General features: G+C 46.3%; 1 protein-coding gene across 7 annotated transcripts; it reads left to right on the top strand.

Annotated features, from left to right (window-relative positions):
• Nucleotides 1-14743: 14743 nt before the first annotated feature.
• Nucleotides 14744-21918, top strand: LOC125507189 (putative pentatricopeptide repeat-containing protein At1g13630). Of its 7 annotated transcripts, none has more exons than XM_048671856.1 (7): nt 14744-15308; nt 15691-17741; nt 17835-18618; nt 19096-19257; nt 19794-19988; nt 21022-21172; nt 21250-21918. In XM_048671856.1, the coding sequence occupies exons 1-2, from the start codon at nt 14963-14965 to the stop codon at nt 17727-17729; spliced, it is 2385 nt and encodes a 794-aa protein (XP_048527813.1). In that variant the 5' UTR covers nt 14744-14962; the 3' UTR covers nt 17730-17741; nt 17835-18618; nt 19096-19257; nt 19794-19988; nt 21022-21172; nt 21250-21918. The 7 variants fall into 7 exon arrangements, with proteins under 7 accessions (XP_048527813.1, XP_048527809.1, XP_048527818.1 ...); XM_048671852.1 differs by having other exon boundaries at nt 19939-19988; XM_048671861.1 differs by lacking the exon at nt 19794-19988.
• The last annotated feature ends 799 nt before the right edge of the window (nt 21919-22717 follow it).

Raw genomic sequence — 22717 nt, forward strand, 5'->3', positions numbered from 1 at the left:
CTTTTTGTGAAGAAGAAGGATGGAACGGACCGACTTTTTGTTGATTACCGTCCATTGAACAAGAAGACCATCAAGAACAAATACCCACTTCCCAACATCAATGAGCTGTTCGAACAACTCAAAGGTGCCCAAGTATTCTCCAAGCTTGATCTCCGTATGGGTTATCATCAGATTCGAATCCGTGAGCAAGATATTCCCAAGATGGCCTTCAGGACAAGCTATGGTTCATATGAATACATTGTCATGTCTTTTGGCCTCGTCAACGCTCCTCCGACGTTCTCTCGCATGATGAACTTCATCTTCAACGCCTACACCAATGACTTTGTTTTGGTCTATCTCGACGACATTCTGGTTTTCTCGAAGAATAAGGAAGATCATGCCAAGCACTTGTACTCGATAAGCTGAGGGAACACCAGTTCTACGCCAAGTTCTCCAAGTGCTAATTTTGGCTCGATGAGGTTCTTTATCTTGGTCATATCATCTCTGCCAAGGGCATTGCCGTGAATCCTGAGAAGGTGTCTGCAATTGTGAATTGGGAACCTCATCAGAATGTGAAGCAACTCCGTAGCTTCCTCGTTCTCGCAAGCTATTGTCGAATATTCGTTGAGAACTTTTCTAAGATCGCGAAGCCTCTCTCAAATCTTCTACAGAAGCACGTCAAGTACGTTTGGTCTCCGGAGTGTGACATTGCTTTCAACACTTTGAAAGAGAAATTGATCACTGCTCCAGTTCTGACTCCGCCTGATGAATCCAAGCCGTACGAGGTCTTTTGTGATGCCTCTCTCCAAGGTCTTGACGCAGTGTTGATGCAAGAGAAGAAAGTTGTTGCTTATACCTCTCGCCAGTTGAAGCCCAATGAGAAGAACTACCCCACTCATGATCTCGAGTTGGCGGCAGTTGTGCATGCTCTTTTGACTTGGAGACATCTCTTATTGGGAAGAAAAGTGGACATTTTCACTGATCACAAGAGTCTCAAGTACATCTTCACTCAGCCTAATCTCAACCTTAGGCAAACTCGATGGGTCGCAATGATTTAAGAGTATAATCCGAGTATCGAGTATACTCCAGGCAAGGCCAATGTGATTGCTGACGCATTGAGCAGAAAGGCTTATTGCAACGGTCTGATTCTCAAGCCTTATCAACCCGAGCTTTGTGAAGCTTTCCGCAAACTTAATCTGCAATTTGTTCCTCAAGGTTTCCTCACCAACCTTCAAGTCTCTCCTACCTTGGAAGACCAGATTTGCCAAGCCCAGCTTCTTGATGCTATGGTGAAAAAGGTGAAGATTGGGATTGCCAAGAGTCAACCCAAGTACAAGTGCTACCGCCTTGATGACAGGGATACTCTCTTCTTCGAGGATCGTATTGTTGTACCCAAAGGGGAACTTCGTAAAGTGATCATGAACGAGGCTCACAATTCTCTCCTCTCCATCCACCCTGGGAGCACGAAGATGTATCAGGACCTTAAGCAGGCTTATTGGTGGACTCGAATGAAGCGCGAGATTGCTCAATTCGTGAATGAGTGTGATGTCTGCAGAAGAGTGAAGGCAGAACACCAAAGGCCAGCTGGTCTCCTCCAACCTCTTGCCATTCTAGAATGGAAGTTTGACGACATTGAGATGGACTTCGTGACTGGGTTTCCAAAGTCCAAGCGTGGCAATGATGCTATATTCGTTGTCATCGACAAACTCACCAAAGTGGCTCACTTTCTGCCTATCAAAGAGTCAATCACTGCAGCTCAATTGGCGGAACTCTATATCTCTCGAATTGTCTCTCTGCATGGTTTCCACAAGTGATCTCTTCAGACCATGGCAGCATCTTTACCTCCAAGTTTTGGGATTCTTTTCAGAAGGCCATGGGCACCAACATCCGATTCAGCACAGCTTTCCATCCTCAAACTAGCGGGCAAGTCGAGCGTGTCAATCATATTCTTGAAGATATGCTCAGGGCTTGTGTGATCTCCTTCGGCATGAAGTGGGAGGATTATCTTCCATACGCTGAATTCTCCTACAGCAACAGTTTTCAAGCAAGTTCGGGCAAGGCCCCATTTGAAATTCTGTATGGCAGGAAGTGTCGTACCCCTCTCAACTAGTCTGAAACCAGTGAACGTCAGCTTTTGGGTAATGACTTAATCATAGAGGCAGAGGAAATGTGCAAAGTCATTCGAGATAACCTCAAAGCAGCTCAATCCCGCCAGAAGAGCTACTATGACAATAAGCACCGTGATTTGGCTTTCGAGATCGGAGATCATGTTTACCTCCGCGTCTCTCCTATGAAAGGCACTCGTCGCTTCGGTATCAAGGGGAAGCTTGCCCCCAGATACGTGGGACCTTTCAAGATTGTCAGCAAGAGAGGCGATCTCGCCTATCAACTCGAGCTTCCTTCAAACTTTGCAAATGTTCATGATGTGTTCCATGTCTCTCAGCTCCGAAAGTGCTTCAAGACTCCTGACCGCACCGTCAACTTCGAGGACATTGAGCTCCAAGAAGATCTCTCATATCGTGAGCACCCAGTTGTTATTCTTGAAGAGACTGAACGCAAGACTCGCAACAAGTCAATCAAATTCCTCAAAGTCAAGTGGTCACACCATTCCGACCGTGAAGCTACCTGGGAACGTGAGGATCACATCCGTTCTGAGTTTCCGGCGTTCTTTCAGTCCTAGATCTCGGGACGAGATCCTTTCGTAGTGGTGGAGTGTTGTAACACCCCGGTTATGACTTTCCCAATATGTACTCCAACTCTTGTCGTTTCCGGCCTTAAGTTATTTTATTTTCTCGGGTTCGGGTTTTTGTCTCCATGTGTTGTTGTCGTTGTCATGCATCTCATATCATGTCATCATGTGCATTGCATTTGCATACGTGTTCATCTCTTGCATCCGAGCATTTTCCCCGTTGTCCGTTTTGCATTCCGGCGCTTCGTTCTCCTCCGGTGGTCATTTCTACCTTTCTTTCGTGTGTGGGGATTAAACATTTCCGGATTGGACCGAGACTTGCCAAGTGGCCTTGGTTTACTACCGGTAAACCGCCTGTCAAGTTTCGTATCATTTGGACTTCGTTTGATACTCCAACGGTTAACCGAGCGACTGAAAAGGCCTCGTGTGTGTTGCAGCCCAACACCCCTCCATTTGGCCCAAAACCCACCAAAACCCTCTCCATCCTCTAGAGCGTTCGATCACAATCGCGTGGCCGAAAACCGCACCTCATTTGGACTCTCCTACCTCCTCCTATGCCTATATAAAGACCCCCTCCGAAATCCGGATCTCCTTCTCCCACGAAACCCTAAAATCTGCTCGCGTCGCGCCGGACACGTTCAATTCCGGCCGGACACATCGCCGCCGCCCTCTCCCATCGTGCCACGTGGCAGGCGCCGCCGCCCCACGCCACCAGCCCGGCAAGCCCGCGGGAGGCCCGACTCCCGGGCGCCGCCGCCCGCGCACGCCTCCTCCTTCCTCGCCCGAGCCGGCCGCCGCTCTCCGCCATCAACTCCGGCGCCGGCGAGCTCCGCTGCCGCATCATCTCCGCCCGCTCGCCGACGCCGCCTCCGCCGCCAAGCCCGACGCCGCCGCAGATCCGATGCCGCCCCGCGACGCCTCGCCCCGCCTCCTTGAAGCTCCGGGCAACCTCCTCCTCGACGCCGGCGACTTCTCCGGTGAGAGATCCGGCCGCCCCGCATCGTCTCTGGCGAACGACGTCCCCGGCGACCTAGATCCGGCGGCTAGCTACAGTGCTCCCGATCCGCTGCTACAGTAAACCCTAGATCTCAGGGTTGACTTTCCCCCTCTCCCTTATATTTTTCTTGCAACTTCATCATGTCGTAACTCCTCATCCGTAGCTCCGTTTTGGGCATTTAGCATATCAAAATGTTCATTTCAGAGAGTACATCATTTCATTCCATTGCATCATTTTCATTTGAGTTCATCTTGATGCCCGAAATGCTGTTAGAAGAGTGCTACTTGGGATAATTGTCAGATCTGCTACTCCATTTAGCTATTTGTCATTTTTGCCATGATTATTGTGTGCATGATATGCCCATGAGTTCTACATATGTTTTGTTAAGGGTTTTGCCATCTTTCCAGAGGTGCAACCCATGTATTTTTGTGATGTGTGTGGTGACTAGCACAAGCTTGCAAAGTGAGGCACTTGGTAATGCTGATTTCAGGGACTTAGCTTATGTCCTTGAGCTGTTTATCTCATATGGCCATACGTTCATGTTGTTTCCTAGTGATCCGTGCCTCTTTTGAGGATAATCAGTAAGGATGTTTTGTTAATCTTGTAGTGCTCTATCCATCCATGTCTTTATTTGCAATTATGGAGCACCCTAGCTTGAGTCAATCGAGCTCGACTTTTGCTACTTCATGAATCTGGGCAGATTGTCTACTTGTTAGCAATTTTGCCAATGATGTTGTAGTTGATCCGTGCATGCTATGATATTGTTCTTGCCATGTCTAGCTTGTATTTTGTGTATTCTTGATGAGTGTATGCTTAGATTATCATGACTTGCTCCGTGGTGAGTGCATCGAGCTCGTAAACATGCCTACTTGATATATGTTTTCAGCATGCTCCAGTTTTCACTAAGCATCACGTGATGATCGGGTGTGATAGATTCCAACGTTCACATACAACGGGTGTAAGACAGATTTACACATGCAAACACTTAGGTTGACTTGACGAGCCTAGCATGTACAGACATGGCCTCGGAACACAGAAGACTGAAAGGTCGAGCATGAGTCGTATAGAAGATACGATCAACATGAAGATGTTCACCGATGTTGACTAGTCCGTCTCACGCGATGATCGGACACGGCCTAGTTGACTCGGATCATGTTATACTTAGATAACTAGAAGAGGGATGTCTATCTAAGTGGGAGTTCATTGAATAGTTTGATTAGAAGAACTTAATTATCATGAACTTAGTCTAAAATCTTTACAATATGTCTTGTAGATCAAATGGCCAACATAGTCCTCAACTTCAACGCATTCCTAGAGAAAACCAAGCTGAAAGAAGATGGCAGCAACTACACGGACTGGGTCCGGAACCTGAGGATCATCCTCATAGCTGCCAAGAAAGATTATGTCCTACAAGCACCGCTGGGTGACGCACCTGTTCTCCCTGCAGAACAAGATGTTATGAACGCTTGGCAGGCACGTACCGATGACTACTCCCTCGTTCAGTGCGGCATGCTTTACAGCTTAGAGCCGGGGCTCCAAAAGCATTTTGAGAGACATGGAGCATATGAGATGTTCGAAGAGCTGAAAATGGTTTTTCAAGCTCATGCCCGGGTCGAGAGATATGAAGTCTCCGACAAATTCTTCAGCTGTAAGATGGAGGAAAATAGTTCTGTTAGTGGGCACATACTCACTATGTCTGGGTTACATATCCGCTTGACTCAGCTGGGAGTTAATCTCCCGGATGACGCGGTCATTGACAGAATCCTCCAGTCGCTTCCACCAAGCTACAAGAGCTTTGTGATGAACTTCAATATGCAGGGGATGGAAAAGACCATTCCTGAAGTATTTGCTATGCTGAAATCAGCAGAGGTAGAAGTCAAGAAGGAACATCAAGTGTTGATGGTGAATAAAACCACTAAGTTCAAGAAGGGCAAGGGTAAAAAGAACTTCAAGAAGGACGGCAAGGAAGTTGCCGCGCCCGGCAAGCAAGCTGCCAGGAAGAAGCCTAAGAATGGATCCAAGCCCGAGATTTTTATTGCAAGGGAAGTGGTCACTGGAAGCGGAACTGCCCCAAATACTTAGCGGACAAAGAAGGCCGGCAACACTAAAGGTATATGTGATATACATGTAATTGATGTGTACGTTACCAGTACTCTGTAGTAGCTCCTGGGTATTTGATACCGGTGCGGTTGCTCACATTTGTAACTCAAAGCAGGAGCTGCGGAATAAGCGGAGACTGGTAAAGACGAGGTGACGATGCGCGTCGGGAATGGTTCCAAGGTCGATGTGATCGCCGTCGGCACGCTACCTCTACATTTACCTACGGGATTAGTTTTAAACCTCAATAATTGTTATTTAGTGCCAGCTTTGAGCATGAACATTGTATCAGGATCTCGTTTAATTCGAGATGGCTACTCATTTAAATCCGAGAATAATGGTTGTTCTATTTATATGAGAGATATGTTTTATGGTCATGCTCCGATGGTGAATGGTTTATTCTTAATGAATCTCGAGCGTAATGCTACACATGTTCATAGTGTGAAAACCAAAAGATGTAAGGTTGATAACGATAGTCCCACATACTTGTGGCACTGCCGCCTTGGTCACATAGGTGTCAAACGCATGAAGAAGCTCCATGCAGATGGACTTTTAGAGTCTCTTGATTATGAATCATTTGACACGTGCGAACCATGCCTCAATGAGTGTTGAGGCTCGCGGTGGCTATCGTTATGTTCTCACCCTCACTGATGACTTGAGTAGATATGGGTATATCTACTTAATGAAACACAAGTCTGAAAACTTTGAAAAGTTCAAGGAATTTCAGAGTGAGGTTGAGAATCAACATGACAGGAAAATCAAGTTTCTACAATCAGATCGTGGAGGAGAATACTTGAGTCAGGAATTTGGCACACACTTAAGAAAATGTGGAATAGTTTCACAACTCACGCCGCCTGGAACACCTCAGCGTAATGGTGTGTCCGAACGTCCTAATCGCACTCTATTAGATATGGTGCGATCTATGATGTCTCTTACCGATTTACCGCTATCTTTTTGGGGCTATGCTTTAGAGACTGCCGCATTCACTTTAAATAGGGCTCCGTCGAAATCCGTTGAGACGACACCGTATGAATTATGGTTTGGGAAGAAACCTAAGCTGTCGTTTCTAAAAGTTTGGGGATGCGATGCTTATGTCAAGAAACTTCAACCTGAAAAGCTCGAACCCAAGTCGGAAAAATGCGTCTTCATAGGATACCCTAAAGAAACTATTGGGTATACCTTCTACCTCAGATCCGAAGGCAAGATCTTTGTTGCCAAGAATGGATCCTTTCTAGAGAAAGAGTTTCTCTCGAAAGAAGTAAGTGGGAGGAAAGTAGAACTTGATGAAGTATTACCTCTTGAACCGGAAAATGGCGCAACTCAAGAAAATGTTCCTGAGGTGCCTGCACCGACTAGAGAGGAAGATAATGATGATGATCAAGATACTTCTGATCAAGCTCCTACTGAAATTCGAAGGTCCACAAGGACACGTTCCGCACCAGAGTGGTACGGCAACCCTGTCTTAGAAATCATGTTGTTAGACAACGGTGAACCTTCGAACTATGAAGAAGCGATGGCGGGCCCGGATTCCGACAAATGGCTGGAAGCCATGAAATCCGAGATAGGATCCATGTATGAAAACGAAGTATGGACTTTGACTGACTTGCCCGTAGAGCGGCGAGCCATAGAAAATAAATGGATCTTTAAGAAGAAGACAGACGCGGATGGTAATGTGACCATCTATAAGGCTCGGCTTGTCGCTAAGGGTTATCGACAAGTTCAAGGGGTTGACTATGATGAGACTTTCTCACCGGTAGTGAAGCTAAAGTCCGTCCGAATCATGTTAGCGATTGCCGCATTCTATGATTATGAAATATGGCAAATGGACGTCAAAACGGCATTCCTTAATGGTTTCCTTAAGGAAGAATTGTATATGATGCAACCGGAAGGTTTTGTCGATCCTAAGAATGCTGACAAGGTATGCAAGCTCCGACGCTCGATTTATGGGCTGGTGCAAGCATCTCGGAGTTGGAACATTCGCTTTGATGAGATGATCAAAGCGTTTGGGTTTACACAGACTTATGGAGAAGCCTGTGTTTACAAGAAAGTGAGTGGGAGCTCTGTAGCATTTCTCATATTATATGTAGATGACATACTTTTGATGGGAAATGATATAGAACTCTTGGACAGCATTAAGGCCTACTTGAATAAGAGTTTTTCAATGAAGGACCTTGGAGAAGCTGCATATATATTAGGCATCAAGATCTATAGAGATAGATCAAGACGCCTCATAGGTCTTTCACAAAGCACATACCTTGATAAGATATTGAAGAAATTCAATATGGATCAGTCTAAGAAGGGGTTCTTGCCTGTGTTACAAGGTGTGAAATTGAGCTCGGCTCAATGTCCGACCACGGCAGAAGATATAGAAGAGATGAGTGTCATCCCCTATGCCTCAGCCATAGGTTCTATTATGTATGCCATGCTGTGTACCAGACCTGATGTAAACCTTGCCGTAAGTTTGGTAGGAAGGTACCAAAGTAATCCCGGCAAGGAACACTGGACAGCGGTCAAGAATATCCTAAAGTACCTGAAAAGGACTAAGGAAATGTTTCTCGTTTATGGAGGTGACGAAGAGCTCGTCGTAAAGGGTTACGTCGACGCTAGCTTCGACACAGATCTGGATGACTCTAAGTCACAAACCGGATACGTGTATATTTTGAATGGTGGGGCAGTAAGCTGGTGCAGTTGCAAGCAGAGCGTCGTGGCGGGATCTACATGTGAAGCAGAGTACATGGCAGCCTCGGAGGCAGCGCATGAAGCAATTTGGGTGAAGGAGTTCATCACCGACCTAGGAGTCATACCCAATGCGTCGGGGCCGATCAAGCTCTTCTGTGACAACACTGGAGCTATTGCTCTTGCCAAGGAGCCCAGGTTTCACAAGAAGACGAGGCACATCAAGCGTCGCTTCAACTCCATTCGTGAAAATGTTCAAGATGGAGACATAGATATTTGTAAAGTACACACGGACCTGAATGTAGCAGATCCGTTGACTAAACCTCTCCCTAGAGAAAAACATGATCAACACCAGAATTCCACGGGTGTTCGATTCATCACAATGTAACTAGATTATTGACTCTAGTGCAAGTGGGAGACTGTTGGAAATATGCCCTAGAGGCAATAATAAAAGCATTATTATTATATTTCCTTGTTCATGATAATTGTCTTTATTCATGCTATAATTGTATTATCCGGAAATCGTAATACATGTGTGAATAATAGACACCGACATGTCCCTAGTAAGCCTCTAGTTGACTAGCTCGTTGATCAACAGATAGTCATGGTTTCCTGACTATGGACATTGGATGTCATTGATAATGAGATCACATCATTAGGAGAATGATGTGATGGACAAGACCCAATCCTAAACATAGCATAAGATCGTATAGTTCGTTTGCTAGAGTTTTCCAATGTCAAGTATCTTTTCCTTAGACCATGAGATCGTGTAACTCCCGGATACCGTAGGAGTGCTTTGGGTGTGCCAAATGTCACAACGTAACTGGGTGACTATAAAGGTATACTACGGGTATCTCCGAAAGTGTCTGTTGGGTTGACACGGATCAAGACTAGGATTTGTCACTCCATATGACGGAGAGGTATCACTGGGCCCACTCGGTAATGCATCATCATAATGAGCTCAAAGTGACCAAGTGTCTGGTCACGGGATCATGCATTACGGTACGAGTAAAGTGACTTGCCGGTAACGAGATTGAACGAGGTATTGGGATACCGACGATCGAATCTCGGGCAAGTAACATACCGATTGACAAAGGGAATTGTATACGGGGTTGCTTGAATCCTCGACATCGTGGTTAATCCGATGAGATCATTCAGGAGCATGTGGGAGCCAACATGGGTATCCAGATCCCGCTGTTGGTTATTGACCGGAGAGCGATCTCGGTCATGTCTACATGTCTCCCGAACCCGTAGGGTCTACACACTTAAGGTTCGGTGACGCTAGGGTTGTAGGGATATGTATATGCAGTAACCTGAATGTTGTTCGGAGTCCCGGATGAGACCCCGAACGTCACGAGGAGTTCCGGAATGGTCCGGAGGTAAAGATTTATATATGGGAAGTCCTGTTTCGGCCATCAGGACAAGTTTCGGGGTCATCGGTATTGTACCGGGACCACCGAAAGGGTCCCGGGGGTCCATGGGGTGGGGCCACCTGTCCCGGGGGGCCACATGGGCTGTAGGGGGTGCGCCTTGGCCTACATGGGCCAAGGGCACCAGCCCCAAGAGGCCCATGCGCCTAGGGTTTCAAGGAGGAAGAGTCCTAGGAGGGGAAGGCACCTCCTAGGTGCCTTGGGGAGGAGGGATTCCTCCCCTTGGCCGCCGCCCCCCTAGGAGATTGGATCTCCTAGGGCCGGCGCCCCCCCTTGGCCCTCCTATATATAGTGGGGGAGATGGAGGACTTCATACCTCAGCCTTTGGTGCCTCCCTCTCCCTCTCCAACACCTCCTCCTCCTCCATAGCGCTTAGCGAAGCCCTGCCGGAGTACTGCAGCTCCATCATCACCACGCCGTCGTGCTGCTGCTGGAGCCATCTCCCTCAACCTCTCCTTCCCCCTTGCTGGATCAAGAAGGAGGAGACGTGGCTGTTCCGTACGTGTGTTGAACACGGAGGTGCCGTCCGTTCGGTGCTAGGATCTTCGATGATTCGAATCACGTCGAGTACGACTCCCTCATCCCTGTTCTTTGAACGCTTCCGCTCGCGATCTACGAGGTACGTAGATGCATCTAATCACTCATTGCTAGATGAACTCCTAGATGGATCTTGGTGAAGCCGTAGGAAAATTTTTGTTTTCTGCTACGTTCCCCAACAACATCGCCGCCGCCCTCTCCCATCGCGCCACGTGGCAGGCGCCGCCGCCCCGCGCCACCAGCCTGGCAAGCCCGCGGGAGGCCCTCCCGGGCGCCGCCGCCCGCGCACGCCTCCTCCTTCCTCGCCCGAGCCGGCCGCCGCTCTCCGCCATCAACTCCGGCACCGGCGAGCTCCGCCGCCGCACCATCTCCGCCCGCTCGCCGACGCCGCCTCCGCCGCCAAGCCTGACGCCGCCGCAGATCCGGTGCCGCCCCGCGATGCCTCGCCCCGCCTCCTTGAAGCTCCGGGCGACCTCCTCCTCGACGCCGGCGACTTCTCCGGCGAGAGATCCGGCCGCCCCGCCTCGTCTCCGGTGAACGACGTCCCCGGTGACCTAGATCCGGCGGCTTGCTACAGTGCTCCCGATCCGCTGCTACAGTAAACCCTAGATCTCAGGGTTGACTTTCCCCCTCTCCCTTATATTTTTCTTGCAACTTCATCATGTCGTAACTCCTCATCCGTTGCTCCGTTTTGGGCATTTAGCATATCAAAATGTTCATTTCAGAGAGTACATCATTTCATTCCATTGCATCATTTTCATTTGAGTTCATCTTGATGCCCGAAATGCTGTTAGAAGAGTGCTACTTGGGATAATTGTCAGATCTGCTACTCCATTTAGCTATTTGTCATTTTTGCCATGATTATTGTGTGCATGATATGCCCATGAGTTCTACATATGTTTTGTTAAGGGTTTTGCCATCTTTCCAGAGGTGCAACCCATGTATTTTTGTGATGTGTGTGGTGACTAGCACAAGCTTGCAAAGTGAGGCACTTGGTAATGCTGATTTCAGGGACTTAGCTTTTCCACTAAGTCCTTGAGCTGTTTATCTCATATGGCCATACGTTCATGTTGTTTCCTAGTGATCCGTGCCTCTTTTGAGGATAATCAGTAAGGATGTTTTGTTAATCTTGTAGTGCTCTATCCATCCATGTCTTTATTTGCAATTATGGAGCACCCTAGCTTGAGTCAATCGAGCTCTACTTTTGCTACTTCATGAATCTGGGCAGATTGTCTACTTGTTAGCAATTTTGCCGATGATGTTGTAGTTGATCCGTGCATGCTATGATATTGTTCTTGCCATGTCTAGCTTGTATTTTGTGTATTCTTGATAGGTGTATGCTTAGATTATCATGACTTGCTCCGTGGTGAGTGCATCGAGCTTGTAAACATGCCTACTTGATATATGTTTTCAGCATGCTCCAGTTTTCACTAAGTCCGTGATCTGATTATGTTTTTGCCATGTTCACATGCTTGCAAATGTATTTTCTGATCCCTTTTGGCTCAAGGTCACTAAGGGACTTTTGTTAAGCTCTTTGAGTATCTCCATGTCATTCTTTAATTTGCCATGTTCATGTCCTGTAGCATGTAGTTTTTTTGCTCCGAAGAGTGCTATCTGATCTGAAATTCCAGACAAGTGTTAATTTCACTAAGTCTGAGATCTGTTTACCATATGCATTTTTGCCATGCGTGTTTGAACCTGTTAATGGATGAATTGGCCGTAGCTCAGTGCTAGACTTTTGTTAAGCATCTTGAATGCATCCCTGCCATGTATTTTGATGCCATATTTGGGTGCTGTAGCATGTTTATCTCGTTGCATTTAGATGGCTACTTGCTGTAAAATCGCAGAACGTGGCCATATTTGAATTGCTTACCATTTCCAAACCGTAACTTCGATTCCGGCGTTCTTTATATCGTTTTCAAAAGATTTCATCTCATCTTTCCAGTGGCACACTTGGATTTCCAAGTTGAGGCCAGGTTCATGCATCCTTGTCAAATCTTGCATATGCATCCCACATCGCATCCCGCATAGCATACCATCTTTGCATCATATTGTTCGAGCTTTGCACGTGGTTAATTGTGTTCCGTTTGCTTGTTTGTCTTGTTTGGGTAGAGCCGGGAGACGAGTTCGCTAACGAGGAGCCCGTTGAGTTTGCTTTCGAGGATCCAGTCAACTCTGACAACTTTGCAGGCAAGATGATCATACCCTCGAAATCACTACTATCTTTGCTTTGCTAGATGCTCGCTCTTTTGCTATGCCAATGCTACGATGCCTAACACTTGCTTTCAAGCCTCCCAAATTGCCATGTCAAACCTGTAACCCACCATGTCCTAGCAAACCATTGTTTGGCTATGTTACCGCTTTGCTCAGCCCCTCTTATAGCGTTGCTAGTTGCAGGTGAAGATGGGAGACCGTTCCTTGTTGAAACATTTATTTACTAGTTGGGATATCATTATATTGCCATGTTATCTTAATGCACCTATATACTTGGTAAAGGGTGGAAGGTTCGGCCTCTCGCCTAGTGTTTTGTTCCACTCTTGCCGCCTTAGTTTCCGTCATATCGGTGTTATGTTTCCGGATTTTGCGTTCCTTACGCGGTTAGGTTATAATGGGAACCCCTTGATAGTTCGCCTTGATTAAAGCTTTCTCAGCAATGCCCAACCTTGGTTTTACCATTTGCCACCTAGCCCCTTTTCCCCTTGGGTTTCCAGAGCCCGAGGGTCATCTTATTTTAAACCCTCCCCCTCCCCGGGCCAGTGCTCCTCTGAGTGTTGGTCCACCTCGTCAGCCGCCGGTGGCCACCAGGGGCAACTCTGGGCTGGCCTACCGGAAGTTTGGACAATCTGAGTGTGCCCTGAGAACGAGATATGTGCAGCTCCTATCGGGATTTGTCGGCACATTCGGGCGGTGTTGCTGGATTAGTTTTAACCTGTCGAAGTGTCTTGAAGAACCGAGGTACCGAGTCTGATCGGAACGTCTCGGGAGAAGGTCTATTCCTTCGTTGACCGTGAGAGCTTGTCATGGGCTAAGTTGGGACTCCCTTGCAGGGATTTGAACTTTCGAAAGCCGTGCCCGCGGTTATGGGCAGATGGGAATTGTTAATGTCCGGTTTGTAGATAACTTGAACCTTAACTTAATTAAAATGAATCAACTGAGTGTGTTACCGTGATGACCTCTTCTCGGCGGAGTCCGGAAAGTGGACACGGTGTTGGAGTAATGCTTGCGCAGGTTGCCCTCTAGTTTCTCGTTCGCGCTTTGGCTCCTCTTCTCGCTCTCTTTTGCGCACAGGATAGCCACCATATATGCTAGTCGCTTGCTGCAGCTCCACATATATTTACCTTACCTTACCTATAAGCTTAAATAGTCTTGATCGCGAGGGTGCGAGATTGCTGTCCCTGTGGCTCACAGATTACTATTACATCATATGCATGGCCTGATGATTCCGCTTCAGGTGACGCGCTCGAGCTCAAGTGGGATTCGACGAGGACTCTCAACGTTACTATATTTCCTTTCCTGATGATCAGTAGTGGAGCCCAGTTGGGGGTGATCGGGACCGTGTCGTATGTTGGGTTATTTTTTATTTTGGCGCCGTAGTCGGGCCATGAGTGTTTGAATGATATAATGTTATTTATGTACTTGATTGACGTGGCGAGTGTAAGCTAACTATGTTATCTCCCCTTTTATTATCTATATATTACATGGGATGATGTGAAGATTGACTAACTTGCGACATATGCCTTCAATGCGATTATGTCTCTAAGTCGTGCCTCGACACGTGGGAGCTATAGTCGCATCGAGGGTGTTACAGGTATCCCCAGCCCACTAGAATTCAAATCCTGATGCTCGCATTTATTTCTGGATTTATTTCAGGATTTCCGGCGATGTGCATTCAGTAGGAGGAGATGTTCCGACAACGAGGTGCCTACGGTGACTTCGTAAATTTCAAGATGATATGTCGTCTCAGTCATTCGGAGGTGCTCATAGAGGTAGGATGTGCGTGTGTGCGTTCATAAGGGCAAATGTATACGCGTGTATATGAGCGATTGCGTTTTTACTGTGTTAAAAAAAATGCCACCAACGCACCGCCTGCGTAGCGTTTTCTTTTTCTTTCCTTTTTGTTTTTGAGATGAGCGTAGCGTAGCGTCTCTCTGGTGGGAAGCCCTGCTCACCCCGACGCGACCTCGGCCTTTGCGCACTCGAGCTGGGCTTTTCTCTCCACCCGAACGGGCTGCATCTGCGCTGTATGGGCTATCAGCCCAGGCTTCCCGAACGGTCGGTTTTCTCCGGGTCGGAGCGGGAGCTGTTGCCGACGGGCCCTGAGCTCGGCCTGCTTCCCCTCTGGCTCTCTCCTCCTCAGTTGAAAGGGTAACCCCTTGGCTTAAACCCCGACCACACGCAGCCGCCGCCGGCGATCCTCCTCCCTCCTCCCATGTTGTACGCCGCCGTGGCAGCTCCGCGGAGGCACACGGAAGCTCAACGCGAGGGAAGCTCGAGCTCGACGACCTCCACACAGTAGCCCGCAGCGCGCGCCCCCGCCATGAGACCCTGCCCCTTCGGATGCGCTTCCGACCGCCCATTCCCCTCCGCCTCCTCCTGCCTCAACTCTGGCGCCGCCCTTCGCCTCCTCTCGCATATATCCCTAGGCCCATATCCTCATATCCCTCCGCGGCAGCCGTGGCGGCGGCAACGGATTCCGAGGAGGACGCCGTGGTTGCTAGGGATCCACGGCTAGCGCCTCATTTTGTGGGCAGGCCAGGAGGGTCGCCTAGGTTTGGGGAGAGCAAGGCGGAGTCCGGTAGAAAGGCCTCGATTGCCGCGCGGTTCAAGCTCTGCTATGAACTGCTGCGGCAGAGGAGGTGGCGGGAGATGCGGGGCGGCTTGGCGCAGGTGGTCAGCGAACAAGGTGAGCTCCCTACGGATTTGTATTATAGCTGGCACTATCTCTTTGGATAGTATGCAAACACGCTTATTCATCTTTTGAATTTGGATTGATATGGCAAGGGGGTTGTGTTATTCCAGGGTCATGACCATTTTATCATGTACACCAGAGAAAAAACTGAAATATTAGTGAAAGCACAAGTGTGTAAAATTCCTCTGTTCGTGAATAAATGGATACTGTCGTCATGCATACACAGATATTCTTCTATATGCCTTTAACAATATAATTGCCAGCTGTAATCTTGGTCATACTATTTTTAGTGCTTGTTGCCTTGACATGTGCAGCAACATATAACAGTTAAAGCTCACAGTTCTCACATTTCATTGTATTGCCCTTTCTACTCTAGGATCCGGGTCTGCAGCCATTCTCTGTGATATCTTGTGGAGTGAGTTCAGAGAGTATGATTCCAGCGGTGTTGTATGGGATGCTCTAGCAAATAGTTATGCAAGAACTAAGATGGTTCATGATGCTCTTTACGTTCTCAGTAAAATGAACAGCCTGAATATGCAAATATCAGTTTCCACCTATGATAGTTTATTGTATGGTCTACGGAAGACAGACATGGCATTGGAGCTTTTTGATGAAATGGAGGCATATGGTATCTCTCACAGCGAATATTCACATAGCATTCTCATCGATGGCCTCTGCAAGCAAAATAAAGTTGGAGAGGCTTTATCTTTCCTTCAAGAGGCAAGGGAAGGGGGGACGTTTAGACCATTGGGAATGTCCTTTAACACTCTGATGTCTGCATTGTGTAACTGGGGATTTATTCAGCCTGCAAAATCATTTTTATGTCTGATGCTGAAGTATGGATTAAAGCCTAACAGGTATACCTATTCTACTCTTATACATGGTCTGTGTAAAGTAGGTTGCCTAGATGAAGCAGTGGATCTTCTTGAGAGAGTGACAAAAGAAGGAATGAAACTCGAGACTGTCACCTACAACAGCCTTATTAATGGTTATCGATTGCTTGGTTTGACAAGAGAAATTCCGAAAATAATTCAGTTTATGAGATACCAAGGGATTGAACCTGATCTTGTTACTTATACCATACTTATTGCTGGTCATTGTGAAGGTGGTGATGTTGAAGAAGGGATGAAGATAAGAAAGGACATCCTAGACAAAGGGCTGCAGTTGAATATTGTCACATACAGTGTCCTTCTCAATGCTCTCTTCAAAAAGGGTTTGGTCTATGAGGTGGAGAACTTACTTGGTGAGATATATAGTATTGGTCTAGATATGGATGTCATTGCATATTCCATCCTCATCCACGGCTACTGCAAGCTAGGCGAAATTGAAAGGGCACTAGAAGTTTGTGATGTTATGTGCTGTTCTCAGAAGGTAGTGCCAACCTCACTGAACCATTTATCAATTCTTCTTGGACTTTGCAAGAAAGGACTTCTAGTTGAAGCAAGATGGTATTTGGAAAATGTAGCTAGCAGATATCAGCCAGGTGATGTAATACTTTATAATGTAGTTATCGATGGTTATGCAAAGGTTGGCGATATTGGTAATGCTGTCTGTCTGTATGATCAGATTGTTGTGGCTGGTATGAATCCAACCATTATCACATGTAATTCTCTTCTGTATGGCTATTGCAAATTTGGGGATTTACACGCTGCAGAGAGCTATTTCAGGGCTATTGAGATAAGTAATCTGCTGCCAACAGCAGTAACATACACGACCTTTATGGATGCACTCTCTGAAGCTGGAAAAGTTGACACTATGCTCAGTTTTTTTTATGAAATGGTGGGAAAAGGGATCAAGCCAAATGCTGTAACTTACAGTGTTGTTATTAAAGGACTATGTAAGCAGCTCAGATTCCGTGATGCTATCCATTTTCTGGACAATATGGATGGAGCCGACCCAATAACTTACAATACGCTTATACAAGGGTTTTGCGAAGCACAGGACATCCAGATGGCTTTCTGCATACATGACCGTATGTTATGCTGTGGTCTAGTGCCCACACCTGTTACTTATAACTTGCTTATCAATGTGCTGTGCTTGAAGGGGAAAGTTATTCAAGCAGAAATGCTATTGGAATCCCTCAGAGAAAAGGGCATTGAATTGAGAAAATTTGCATACACAACAGTAATCAAAGCTCAGTGTGCAAAAGGAATGCCTTACGATGCCATTTCATTAGTTGGTAAGCTTATTGATGATGGTTTTGAAGCTTCTATTGAAGACTTCAGTGCTGCAATCAATCGACTTTGCAAAAGGAAATTTCCTAAAGAAGCCATCATGTTCATTCCGATTATGTTATCTGTTGGTGTTTTCCCGGACATTCGAGTTTATTTTGTGCTTGTTAGAGCTCTGCGAAAAAGTAACATGCTTTGCTATATACCCATATTGCACGCACTTTCTGTCAAAACTGGTATATAGTACCCTGATCATGTAAGTGAGATTGCTTTTTTTCTTCATGTAGATAACATTGCACTGCATGGTTAATTCTTACTATAATCTCTAATACCCGTTGGTGATGTACAGGTATTGAGAGTTAAAGACTTGGAGGTTCTGTGTCCTCAAATGTTTGTATAGATGAGGATTCAGGACAGTGCAACGTAGGCAGCGAGGGTGGTGCTGTAGGCTGCGGCGTTGCAATCTGTCGGCAGTCCAGCACCTGTCCATGTTGGCTAGCCAGTGAAAGAACTTCACTCTCGGCGGTGCCCAGTTCTTCCAAATGAGCTTTGAAGCGCTGCAGCTGGTGGATCCCTCGAAAGTAGCAAGAACGAGCAGAGTATGTGCTGCTGGCACTCCACTTCCAGATCAGCTGATCCGGCTCGTCTGAGAGGGTGGTGTGCTCAATGGTTCGCCAAAGCAGCAGGTACTGCTCAATCTCGTGGACGCCCAGGTTCCCGTGGATATCGCGTGTCCAGGCGTGTGCATGGAGCCCGTCAGTGACCGATTGAAGTTTTCGTCTTCGCTTAGCGATGCAGGCATATAGCTTTGGGGCGATCTCGCTCACAGATTTGCCCCCGATCCAGCGATCCTCCCAGAACAAGGCCGTTTGGCCATTGCCAATGATCATGCTGGTGGAGGCAAAGAACAATGAGCGCTCCTCTACCGAGAACTGCAGGTCAAGGCCAGCCCAAGCTCGCCCAGTCTCCGTCCTGCTGAACCATTGCCATCTCAATCGCAGCGCAAGCCCTGCTCTATCAATGTCCTGGATGCCAAGGCCACCGAGGGGTTTCGAAAAAAAAAGGCCACCGAGGGAAAGTGGCCGGCAGACTCGTCTCCATTTTACATGGCAGCAGTTATGCCAAGGCATAAGGTTAGATAAAATCTCTCACATTGAGACTCCTGTTGCGCCACATGACCATTACAATTTAATCAAGAATTCTTAGAGACTGATGTCATAATTAGTGTTTGGTTTACCCTCTAACAAAGCAGCTGCACTTACATAGAAGCACCGAAATATATGGCACATTATTATTCGTGCAGTCAGTGTTTGAAAACTTTGTCCTCTAGTACGTGCAAAAGGATATTAAGCATGAAAGAACAAATCATAGTACTCCGTTTCTTTTTACTCTGCATATTAGGTTTGTCGTAAATCAAACTTTTTAAAGTTTGACCAGGTTTATAGAAAAAAATACCAACATTCACTGTAGATATTGATATTTTTCAATATAAGTTTGGTCAAACTTTCCAAAGTCGTGCATTGGAGACTTTATAAAAAGTGAAATGAAACAGAGGGAGTATTTGTCTTGCAAAATTCTCTTATGTTGTATATCTTTTTACTATTCTGTAGGCATATTACAAGTGAAACTGTGAATGTCCACAAGTCATAGTAAAAGTCGTGCATTGGAGACTTTGAAAAGTGAAATACGCCTCATATTCCTCAACAGAGGGAGTAATCAGTTTTGCTGTCTCAAGTCTCAACAATTAAATATATGCAACGACCTTTCATCAGGTATGATGTGCAATCATGAAGCCGATTGTTCAGTACTCCATCAATTTAAAAATATAGGACCTTTGACCATAAATTTGTTATACAGTATTTTGTTAGTGGTTATAAAATCATAAGTATAAGAAAGTCTTTTTTGAACACAAATCCAATGGTGTCTATTTTGTGTAACATAAGTCATATATAAGTGGACTAACTGTCGGTCAAAGTATGGCTTTAGAGTTTAGACAGTCAAGATGTGTCTTAGTGTTTTTTACATAGGAGAATAAGGAGGTGCATCAATGGGGGATTTCTCAATGTCTGTCTGCAGAGAGGTGGGGGGGGGGGGGGGGGGGGGGGGGGGGGGGGGGGGGGAGGTTTGGATTGTTTGGACAAGAAACAGGCAATCTGTTCTTATTCAAGTTCAGTGCTACAAGTTGACTGAACTTTGTGGTTGTGTTGGCTTTACACTGAATTAGTAGTTTAGTTATACATAAGAGTGTGTATCTATGTGTTTTCTGATGTCTCTTGATTTGATTTGATGTGTTTTCCTGCAAGTTCAGCTTTGCCATTGGGATACATAATTCAACTGGAAACATTTATCTGGTAGCTCATTTCAGATGCAAGGAGAGTACACTGGGAATATTTTCACTGATCATGAGCTTTAATCCACAAAAATGATTTCCCCTCTTTTCTTGTGATACGCAGGACCATCGATGTTTAACAACAGTTGAAATACATCTGGTTCTGCACTCAAGGTGGTCGTCCTCAGATAATATCAAAATAACTACTCCCTCCGTCCCAAAATTCTTGTCTTAGATTTGTCTAAATACGGATGTATCAAGTCACTACATCCGTATTTAGACAAATCTAAGACAAGAATTTTGGGACGGAGGGAGTATATCATTCCTCTGTGTTGGTTTTCTGATATTGATCATCTTGCTCACATGTTTTTGGGTGTCCCTTTGGTTTGAATAAAACGTCATATCATTATGCAATTAACACGTCTTTGATCAAGTGGGCAGTTTATTGAGTCACAACATTGGTTACTGCATGCATTGCCTTCTAATAGAAAACGTGAAACTTACTTTTCAAACAGGTTAAAAATCTGATAGTGTAAATCTTCCTCCATCTAAAGATGTAAAGAAACCTTAGAAGAAAGACATATTGCTAGATGTGAACATGGACCGCAAGACCTTAGATTTTTTTTTTTACCGTAGCAACGCACGGGCATTTAGCTAGTGTTTTTTTAAATATGCAGTAAGAGATCCATTTCCTCGAGGCTTCACTTAGCTTCATGTTTTTCCTTGTAGGTTTGCTTTTCCTTTATTAGCTATGAATATTTGCTTACATTTAATCCTGTACATTGTTACGGAAGACATTAGTTTGTCCATTTTTATAGATGTAAACACATTAGGTTTTTTTGAGATAAACATGGTACTCCCTGCGGTCCATATTAATTGACGCACACTTAGTACAACTTCAGTACGAAATTGTACTAAGTGTGAGTCAATTAATACGGATCGGTGGGGGTAGTTGATTCTGCTCTTCATAAATCAAGTTCCATATGCCTTGTTCACAAATTGTTGTGCATGCAAACAGTATGTAGAGCCATACTAAAATAAGCAGGAAAAAAAATTATACATCTCATTTGTCTTCTCATTTTGTTGTCACTTGCTTGGGGGGGGGGGGGGGGGGGGGGGTGTATCGGAATATCTGTCCGCTTTCAATAGATTCACTGTAGGAGTTATGGCATACTTTTCTGAAGAAAGATTATTCCCTTATTCTTAGATTGAATGGCATTAAGGTGAGCCGTCACCATCGCCCAGCCCTACCTCGTCGTTGGCTGGAGTAACAAGTTAGGAAAGAATCTGAACGTGAATCTGCCAGTTGCGGTAGTCATGGAGCCAGCCAATTAAGCGTAATCGGGGGCTGACCAGAGGTGCAAATGTTTTTGCTGTTTCAGTCTACCCTTATAATGCTGGTACAACATTGAGAAATGACTTACAGATGCTGCAGGTGGGGGGATATGTACTTCCAACGGCACAGAAAGATGCCACCGAACCAGTGGAACATCAGCACTGTAACAACAATTTTACTTTGCTATTCAACGGTCACTGTGCGAGCATCCTCACGGAAAACCAAGTTGATCCCAGGAAATCCATGAAGCATGAACGCACTTGTCGGATGGAAGAGGACATGACCTGAGGCTAGGCATCTATCTATCTGGGCAGGGTGGTCCACAACCTTGTGCAAGATTTCTTCCATGGAGCTAGCATCTCCTGAGATCTAAATGAGCAATCTGGTGCATCACCGAAAGCCAAAACTTGAGGGATCGGTACATGGGTGGTGGCCTGCTGTTAACACTCCTCAGGGCACGTTCCTGTCAGTTTTCGTCCTTGATGTGCTCTAGTCGTTTACGATCCTTTACTGAGCGAGGCTCCGCGTTTTATGCAGTTTCTCGCAATTGAATGCGTGTCTGTTCATCATGTACAGTTGTTCTGTTGTTGATGTATGTTGTAATCAGATCATGCTTACTGGTCAGAGACAACAGTTGTTTGTATTAAGAAGAGGTACGAAATCAGTGATGTGCATTGTTCAACTGTATGTATGTATCCGCTGAACAGACGGCACAGCCAAGGCTTGTGCTCGGGAGCTCTGTTTTTTCTCGTGCCATGAGAAGTGATATACGCCATCTTGTTGACGTGAGAAGAGTAGAAAGACTTGCTGGTGCGGATCTTGTACCGATGTGTAAGATGAGAACAAGTTTTTGTTCTTTTGTTGCAAACACCATGTAGGTAAATAGCAAAAGATTCTACACGCAAAAAACAGTGAAGATCCGGGATTGGAAATCCATGTTTATGCAAAGCAAGGCATGGCGCCAAACTGTCTGATCTTGATCTGATGCCCACAGCGACCAAGGACGAGGTGCTAGCGGACAAAGTCTCGGAAAGTTGGCTGTAGGGGACGGACACTTTGGCCACGTCCGAAGAAATTCTTGGTTTGTCCAAATTATACAGTTGGACGGACGCGAAGATACGGTTCCGTCCCCAAGTCAACTTACAGCAGTGTTGCTACCTCAAAAGAGAGAAAGAAAAGAGGCCAAGAGGGTACGGCAGCAGGGTTGCGACATCCATCAACACGATGTCTAGTTTCCAAGAGCCAGCCATCTGCATCTGTTGCTGCTGTGTACACACATTTTCTCTGATGTCTTGTGAAGGCAGCAGAAGCAGATGATGCATGGATAGGTTGGGATTCCGGCAGAATCATGGGCCAGGTACGGTGCTGCGCCGGCAATGACGATCGATGTCCCTCCCGACCGCCGTCGTGTGGGTACGCCGTTGGCGTCAGGGCTCCTGGGATCATTCTGCTGCCTGCCTTGGCCAGCGGACGGATGGAAGCATCGATGCGCAGCCTGTGTGTTTTGCTTGCAAAAGCTGTGGCAAGAAGAGCATGCCAGAAATCTCAGAAGAGGTACGTTAGACAC

This window comes from Triticum urartu, chromosome 1 (assembly GCF_003073215.2).
Source record: "Triticum urartu cultivar G1812 chromosome 1, Tu2.1, whole genome shotgun sequence".
Taxonomy (NCBI): Eukaryota; Viridiplantae; Streptophyta; class Magnoliopsida; order Poales; family Poaceae; genus Triticum; species Triticum urartu.

Excerpts from the sequence above, each read along its gene's own strand:
- LOC125507189 (XM_048671856.1), top strand. The coding sequence starts at position 14,963 with ATGCGCTTCCGACCGCCCATTCCCCTCCGCCTCCTCCTGCCTCAACTC. Across the intron at positions 15,309-15,690 it reads GCAGGTGGTCAGCGAACAAG|GATCCGGGTCTGCAGCCATT; the intron begins GTGAGCTCCCTA and ends TTTCTACTCTAG.